The sequence below is a fragment of the Oncorhynchus kisutch genome, unplaced genomic scaffold (assembly GCF_002021735.2).
Source record: "Oncorhynchus kisutch isolate 150728-3 unplaced genomic scaffold, Okis_V2 scaffold1212, whole genome shotgun sequence".
Lineage (NCBI taxonomy): Eukaryota > Metazoa > Chordata > Actinopteri > Salmoniformes > Salmonidae > Oncorhynchus > Oncorhynchus kisutch.
Genome location: NW_022263157.1, coordinates 60,855 through 70,033, shown reverse-complemented (window position 1 = coordinate 70,033; position 9,179 = coordinate 60,855). Strand labels below are relative to the sequence as shown.

The following is a 9,179-nucleotide window of genomic DNA, read 5'->3' as shown; positions in this document are numbered from 1 at the left end:
TACATTAAATATTTGTATATATTAGAAGTTGAGGTTAAGGTTGTTTAAATTCAGATTTTATGACTGTGCCCATATGCAGTGTGATCTCCAGAACAAGATTCATGACAAAAACCACTACCCTTCACTGTGGACCACAGCAGCCAAGTTTACCATCTCCATTGCCAATAAATCAAAGGGTTTTGTCAATAGGGTTGGACATGTGGCTCAGTTGGTAGAGCAGGGTTCTGTCAACGCCAGGGTTGTGGGTTTTATTCCCACTTGGGTCCAGTAAGGCAATATTTTTTTTTTAAGTGGCTCTAAATAACAGCGTCTGCTAAATTATTGAAATGTACAGAACATTTGTTCCACTTAAGAATAATAGTATCAGACTTCTAAAGCAAGGAAGAAAGCAGCAAAGTGGCTTAATTTGGTCAATGACATTACAATGCTGAAGCCCTGGTTTAGACCCCAAACTACTGAAGGGCCACATTCAGTAGACAAATGTTTAATGTTACATAGATTCCATTCAAACCGACATGATTCCTTTCCTCATGTCAGAAGACACTTTGTTATTTATGTATAGAACATCCCATCTGAACTTTATACATTACACCCTGTTCAATGCATCCCAGGCTTTATGGTTTCAGGAACACTGTTCCATTTACAGACAAGCATATCAAAGACGATTTGGGGTTTCAATAACACCTTTGGTTCCAGTTTAAAAACAAGCGACAAATGAATGACATAAGAAATTATTACCTTGAGTGCTATATATGTTTATTTTAAAATTGCACTTGTAGAAGTGACCAGTAAACAATTTAAAAATCACAACAACTTGCATTTGTAGCGGTGTTTCCTCATGTATTAATTGCAGGCATCTTTAGTCACTGAGCAGTGAGTGGATGTGGCCTGTAGAGTTTAGGAGTCTCCAATATCCAGGAACTACTTCTTGGGTAGTGCCATCCCCTTTTACCAGGCACAGGACCCATCTGGCCTCTTGATACAGGCAAGGTTTTGGCCATTGTCGGTTCCCCAGTCTGTCCACAGGCACGTATCTGAGGTGCTGATTGGACAGGGGAGGGAAGTGCAGCGGATGATCTGTGGATCAGAGTAGAGAGATCAGACCAAGATCACTGACTGTCCATTACTCAAGCATTTGCAAATGTGACCAGAATAGTATACTCCCTTGAAGAAAATGTGCCATGTAACTATTTAACAAAACTGGTGTATAGTAATTACTATAATAATGCAACACACACCTTGCAATTACAGCCGCTTTGGTAGCGGTGAGTCAAGCTGTTCTTTTGTGCAGCACTCAAGTCCTCCCAGGGCGGATTATAGCCACACAGTGTTAAAGACATCCTTCCAGTCTTCAGCTTGCCTACAGACAAGAGATAGTGAGTCAATGTACTGTGGGGAAAACATGGTGTAGGGTACAGTTGCCCCTAGATGCTGATCTTGGCTCAGTTTAGCATTTGCTCCACTAATGGTTAGGATACATCACCCTGGAGCATGAAGACACTGATGCAGCCCAGAACAGATTTATCATCATAAGTGTACACACACACTAGTATTAACTAATGCATTAGTTGTATACATTTACAGTGCCTATAGAAAGTCTAAGCGCCTTGAACTTGTCACATTGTTGTGTCAGTCTCATGCATTTACACTGAACAAAAATATAAAAACGCAACATGTAATGTGTTGGTCCCATGTTTCATGAGCCAAAATAAGAGATGGCAGAAATGATCAAAACACACAAAAACCTTATTTAACTCAAATTGTGAACAAATTTGTTTACATCCATGTTAGTGAGCACTTCTCCTTTACCAAGATAATCCATCCACTTGACAGGTGTGGTATATATCAAGAAACTAATTAGACTGCAGGAATGTCCACAGAGCGGTTTCCAGAGAATTGAATGCTCATTTCTCTACCATAAGCCACCCCCATTTTAGAGAATTTAGCAGTACCTCCAAACCGATCAACGGCAGACCACGTGTATGGTGTTGTGGGCAAGCGATTTGCTGATGTAAACGTTGTGGTCAGAGTGCCCCATGGAGGCGTGAGGTTATGCTATGGGCAGACATTTGCTACGGACAATGAAAACTGCATTTTATCATTGGCAATTTCAATGCACAGCAACCAGTGCTAGCTATTGAACTTGGGTAATGTAGTGAGAACCGCACCTGTGAAGAGATATTCCTTGTTGATTTCTAGAGTCACGCTGCACGAAGTGGTGTAAGTGTAGATGGCGTGGATAACCTGGTCACAACCTTTGAACATCTAGCCAATCACAAGGAGAGAAAGGAAGATCTGTCAACCAGCTACATATAGTTTGGAACCTCACTGACTGCAGCACTCAGGCACTGTCAGTCTTTACCCTTTAATGTCAACAGATCTGTAATGTGCAAGCAATCATTATTTAACCCAGATCTATTTTACAGATGAGCCCTGAATTATAAATACAATAAAATAAACAAAGAACTCAAAATAAGAAACTCCAAAATGAGACCAGCTTTCTGCTTTTTTGTATGCATTTTCTTCCAAAATATTTTATCAAGGCTCCACAAATCAGGTGCAACAAATACACAATAAAAGCTGGTTTACCTAACTCCATAAGGAACTTCCAGTTACCAGTCTCAGGCATGGCTAACTTATGTCTTAATAATGATGTAAGGCAGTGGAAGTCTTAGTAAAAAGGGCCAAAGAACTCTGGTAGAGAATGTAGTGATATCTTTAACGAAGTAACAGCTGAGTTCATAGGGGATGTCACCATAGTCTAGGACCTGTAGGAAGAGCGACTGAATAATTACATTACCATTTAGAGAGACATTTTTATAGAACCACTTAAAAGGAGAATCATACCTTGATCTGTTGGATGTCATACTTGATGGCGTTCGGCACCGCTTCCTTTCCAACCACCTTCGCCCTGATCACTAGAAGAGGGAGACATGGTTTAACTAACGCTATTGAAATCTATTCCGGTATACTAGTCAGTCACACTGATGGTTTAAGGGTGATATGGAGAGAGAACAGTGCAGAATGCTTCTTTAACCTGCCTCTCCTTAATCTACACTGATTGAAGAGGATTTAACAGGTGACATCAATAAGGGATCATAGTTTACAGCTGGCCAGTCCATGTCATGGAAAGAGCAGGTATCCTTAATGTAAACACATCTCAAATAATTCATTTGTAGGCACACTTCATACCTTAAGCAAAATAGTGTAGCAGGGCTCTATCCTGTTCCTGGAGAGCTGCAGTCCTGTAGGTTTCCTCCAACTCTAAGCTAGCACATCTAATTCTAATAATTAACTGGTTGATAAACAGAACAAGGTTCATTACAACTAGGGGTTGGCTTGAAAACCTACAGGAAGGCAGCTCTCCAGGATCAGGGTTGGAGAGTCCTGGCTGTAAACCATCTTATAGTCACCTACTTAACTATGTAAATAACTGTGTGAGAAGATGTAGATAGGCTTAATGATCAGGTCCAAATCATTTATACTACGACCACAGACAATCCATAAAATGTTCTCATGTTGCGTATTGATAGCTCTCACCTGAAAAGTAAAATGTTCCCAAATTGCCTTACCAACTTCTGCATTGCAAAAAGCCTGTTGAGGATGCTGAGGGAAGCATACGCAAGCGTCTGCGATGTCTTCGACCCGCCAAAGGAACAGAACGACCAGAGTAATGAAACAACTGCTTACATACCGAGTCATTTGGAATCGAAATACGGGGTCGCCAAAATATCACAAAAGGATTTGACGAATGAAAGCGTGAGGCGTAAAGTACACTGGACTCTATTTCCTTCGAGACTGTTCCCAGACCGACGGATAACTCTTCGGAATATTTTCCCTTCAACGAAATCATCCGCTATTTATTGCAGGCTGTGAGCTCCTCCTCCAGCCAGAACCCAGCCTGTGGTAGGCTGAGCATTCTATTAATCCAGAACCGTAACCATTTTTTTTTTTTAAATCCTCCGCCTAACGGGACAACCACAGACCAGGCTCAACATGCCCGGCTGCCATAAATGCCATAAATTGAGAGGCGAGAGGCGTCACTACAGACTCTGTGATTGGGAGTCCCATAGGGCGGCGCACAATTGGCCCAGCTGAGTCCGGGATTGGACAGGGTATGCCGTCATTGTAAATAAGAATTTGTTCTTAAACTGATTTGTCTAGTTAAATAAAGGTTCAATAGAAAAAAAATGGCTAAGCCTACTGGAATTCCTTAAAGTTGTAGTTTCAGTAACCAAATTAAAAACACTTGCCCCTGTCATCCCATATATGAGATGAAAATGACAGATTGTTGTAGTTGATAAGTACAGTAACACGCTGTACATAACATAAGAGCTCAGGTTCTCCACTTCACAGCACTGGTAGGGGTTTTGACTGACAGCCGTTATAAACTTGAGCACCACAAGAGACAAGAAGATAACACCATCCCTCCCTCTAATTGGGCTACTTTTGCACATTTGTTGTTGTCTGAGTGAGGGAAATGCCTTAAATTGAGAGGAGTCGATGTGTTATGAAAGATACGACATTAAGGATTATAATAAATACCACTTTAATGTCATACAAGCAAACCACACACATTTCTATATTTAAAAGTGAATGTAATTTACAGTATCAATGTTTATGATCTCTTTTTTATCCACAGGGATGACATCCGCTGTAGCCTGGGTTGTCCTGAAAAGAATCTGCGTCATATTGTGAAGAAAATAGCAACAGAACATACATTTGAATGCACTCATGATACCATTCTATGCGCACCAAGAATACAATCTGTTTGTGTGAAGTGCTGTTTGAAAGCCTGCCAACTAGAACATTTGGTTCCTTGGAAGTTGTGGGAATGCAGGTTTTTGTTTTCCCATTGGTTCTGGGAACAAATTCCTCAGTTTCCTAACTGGTAAAAAGTATTGTTTTTTAAACATTCTGAGAACTGAAGTGTGAACTTCACCTGTTCCGGGAACGTTTATTTTTAGGTTGCAGGGAGGTTCTGAGAATGTTTTACTATGGTTCCCTGAAAGTTTTCCTGGGTAGTTTTATTAATGTTCTATTAACAGAAATGATAGGTTATTTGAAGATAATTCAATAACATTCTGAGAACATGTTTCACATAAGACTTTTAATAATACTGCTAGCTTAGTTTGGGTTGACTGTTTCCAACTCTAAGCACAGACAGGACACATGGAAATTCATTTGCTTTGGCATTCATTTTTTGTTGTTGAATCTTCTGTTCTCTATCCATGGAAATAGTCCACTGTCCCACCAGGATGGAGCTAGCATGCTAAGTCATATGAAGCTGTTAATGTGAGTCTATTCAAACACACCCATTTCCAAGGAAACAAGCACTCATTAGTTCAGTAGTAAGTTCAGTAGTAAAAATGTGCTTAACAAGTCACATAGTCAGTTGCATGGACTCACTTTGTGTGCAATAATAGTGTTTAACATGATTTTTTAATGACTACCTCATCTCTGTAGCCCTCACATACAGATAATTGTAAGGTCCCACAGTCAAACAGTGAATTCCAAACACAGATTCAACCACAAAGACCAGGGAGGTATTCCAATGCATGACAAAGAAGGGCACCTATTGGTAGATGGGAGAAAAAGCAGACATTGAATATCCCTTTTAGCATGGTGTAGTTATTAAATATACTTTGGGTGGTGTATCAATACACCCAGTCACTACAAAGATACAGGCGTCCTTCCTAACTCAGTTGGCGGAGAGGAAGAAAAGTGCTCAGGGATTTCACTATTAGGCCAGTGGTGACTTTAATCACTATTAGGCCAGTGGTGACTTTAATCACTATTAGGCCAGTGGTGACTTTAATCACTATTAGGCCAGTGGTGGCTTTAATCACTATTAGGCCAGTGGTGACTTTAATCACTATTAGGCCAGTGGTGACTTTAATCACTATTAGGCCAGTGGTGACTTTAATCACTATTAGGCCAGTGGTGGCTTTAATCACTATTAGGCCAGTGGTGGATTTAATCACTATTAGGCCAGTGGTGACTTTAATCACTATTAGGCCAGTGGTGGCTTTAATCACTATTAGGCCAGTGGTGACTTTAATCACTATTGGGCCAGTGGTGACTTTAATCACTATTAGGCCAGTGGTGACTTTAATCACTATTAGGCCAGTGGTGACTTTAATCACTATTAGGCCAGTGGTGACTTTAATCACTATTAGGCCAGTGGTGGCTTTAATCACTATTAGGCCAGTGGTGACTTTAATCACTATTAGGCCAGTGGTGACTTTAATCACTATTAGGCCAGTGGTGGCTTTAATCACTATTAGGCCAGTGGTGGCTTTAATCACTATTAGGCCAGTGGTGGCTTTAATCACTATTAGGCCAGTGGTGACTTTAATCACTATTAGGCCAGTGGTGACTTTAATCACTATTAGGCCAGTGGTGACTTTAATCACTATTAGGCCAGTGGTGGCTTTAATCACTATTAGGCCAGTGGTGGCTTTAATCACTATTAGGCCAGTGGTGGCTTTAATCACTATTAGGCCAGTGGTGACTTTAATCACTATTAGGCCAGTGGTGACTTTAATCACTATTAGGCCAGTGGTGACTTTAATCACTATTAGGCCAGTGGTGACTTTAATCACTATTAGGCCAGTGGTGGCTTTAATCACTATTAGGCCAGTGGTGACTTTAATCACTATTAGGCCAGTGGTGGCTTTAGTCACTATTAGGCCAGTGGTGGCTTTAATCACTATTAGGCCAGTGGTGGCTTTAATCACTATTAGGCCAGTGGTGACTTTAATCACTATTAGGCCAGTGGTGACTTTAATCACTATTAGGCCAGTGGTGACTTTAATCACTATTAGGCCAGTGGTGACTTTAATCACTATTAGGCCAGTGGTGGCTTTAAAACAGCAACATAGTTTAATGGCTGTGATAAGAGAAAACTGACGATGGGTCAACATTGTAGTTACTCCACAATACTAACCTAATTGACAGAGTGAAAAGAAGGAACCCTGTACAAAATAAAAATATTCCCAAACATGCATCCATTTTACAATAAAGAACTAAAGTAATTCTGCTAAAAATGTTACAAGGCAATTCACTTTTTGTTCTGAATACAAAGTGTTACGTTTGGGGCAAATCCAATACAACACATTACTGAGTACCACTCTACATATTTTCAAGCATAAGGGTGGTTGCATCATGTTAGGACTGAGGAGTTTTTGGGATAAAAAAAAGAAGAAACCAAATTTAGCACAGCACAGGCTTTCCACCAGACATTGGGAGATTAATTTTATTTTCAGCTGGACAATAGCCTAAAATTCAAGGCCAAATCAACACTGGATTTTCTTACCAAGAAGACAGTGAATGTTCCTGAGTGGCCGAGTTACAGCTTTGACTTAAATCTGCTAGAAAATCATTGACAAAACTTGAAAATGGTCTAGCAATGATCAACAACACATTTGACAGAGCTTGAAGCGTTTTGAAAAGAATAATAGGTAAATGATGTACAATCCAGGTGTGGAAAGCTCTTAAAGACTTAACGAAATATACCCACAGCTTTAATCGTGGCCAAAGTTGCTTCTACAAAGTATTGACTCAGGGGTGTGAAAACTTATGTAAAAACGGGTTTTCACTATGGGGTACTCTGTATAGATGGGTGAAGAAAAATATAAATGTAATACATTTTGAATTAAGACTAGAACACAACAAAATGTGGAATAAGTCAAGTGGTATGAATACACAGGACTGGAATTGAAGGATTTTGGACACAGGCCATTTCTATCCCTGGGCCTACATGATGCAACACTGCATAAAACAAGCTCTGTCCTGTTAGTTGTATTGTCTATTCACAGTTGTCTCTGTGTCTGTGTAAGGAAAACTCACCTGTTATTCCAGTTTTAAAATATAATTCATATGAGAAAGGTTGACAGTATGACAGGGTTTTCATCCTCCCTATAGGGCCAGGAGTTTTTCCAGGAGTTTAAATCTATGTGACCTGATTAGAAAAGGCCACCATAGCCCATATAAAACCATTCTGCAACTGATTAATCACTATGTCATATCCGACACACAGAGACTTTAAGTTCTGAAAGGCACTTTCTCATTGGCCAAATCAGCAGTATTTTATGGTTGCTGAAGATTATGGTCACTAACCCGATAGTTGTTAACACACAGAAATGCCAGAACTTGTCGGTCTCTTAATTAAACGACAGGGAGGAAGCAGAAAATCTGTTTTTCTGGACTGCTACATCGGACACATACTACAAACTTTTGCAGAGCGTGATTTCAAGATTTCAACGTGCAGCTCACGTCTGACAGGGTATATACACTACAGACAGTATCACATGGTGAAACAACAGCTTCCCATTCATTTTCAATGAATGTAAAGCGGTGAGAAGCAGAGTGGCCAGGGACCATTGGGAGATGCATGCATGGGAGACGGAGCTGAACAGGGCGGGACTAAAGTTGGGCAAAGCTGATCATCAAGCATATATTTGGTGATATTGCTTGCGAGTAAACAATCGAACCTCACCAGAGCTTCCAACCCCTACTTGATTGGTTGACAATGGCTGTTGATACCTGTTGGATCCTGTATTTTACATTATAGCCATTAGATATATATGATTAAATATTATCTGATGTTGGTTGTGAGGTGTCTGCATTTGTGCACTGGAGCATCATTATGAGATTAAACAACTGCTTGCTACTTGCCTGTTTGTGTGTGACAAGAACTGAGTAACATGGTGTGACCTGCATGTTGCAAAACAGTAGATAACAGCCCAGCAGATGCTTTGTCCTTGTGTTTGTATGTAACAATATTGAGCACATGGTGTGACTTGCTGTATCTTACAAAGTTGTGATAGGGAGGGGTGGTCATCACGAGGTTTAACTGAGTTGGAAAAATACTGAACAACACAATAGCAGGAACTGAGCAACTGTTCTAACTAGGCTGCGATACCAGAACAGTAAGGATCTATACATCGACGGAGGGAGGACTCCAAGAAGCGCCAAGAGGCGGGGACCCGCCTGAGCGCCTGCAATAGGCTGGGCAAGTTTAAACCACACCCAGCCTCTACTGTGATAGTTCCAACCCGTCTGTTGGCCTATGTCTATCACAGTATAAAGAATACTGTTTTACATACGTCTTGTCAGTTCTCTGTTCTGCCCTGCGTGGTATATACGAAAGTTGCATTTGCCATTTATTACTTAGC

General features: G+C 40.5%; 1 protein-coding gene across 2 annotated transcripts; it reads right to left on the bottom strand.

Moving 5' to 3' along the window:
• Positions 1–734: 734 nt before the first annotated feature.
• On the bottom strand, positions 735–4,024 carry LOC116352804 (metalloproteinase inhibitor 2-like). 2 transcript variants are annotated; one of them, XR_004208082.1, is made up of 5 exons: positions 3,541–4,024; positions 2,848–2,918; positions 2,169–2,265; positions 1,239–1,360; positions 735–1,077 (listed from the first exon to the last, which is right to left on the bottom strand). XR_004208082.1 is itself a non-coding variant. In XM_031817942.1 (5 exons), the coding sequence occupies exons 1-5, from the start codon at positions 3,700–3,702 to the stop codon at positions 949–951; spliced, it is 549 nt and encodes a 182-aa protein (XP_031673802.1). In that variant the 5' UTR covers positions 3,703–4,019; the 3' UTR covers positions 735–948. The 2 variants fall into 2 exon arrangements, 1 of the variants encoding a protein (XP_031673802.1); XM_031817942.1 differs by having other exon boundaries at positions 3,573–4,019.
• Positions 4,025–9,179: the final 5,155 nt, after the last annotated feature.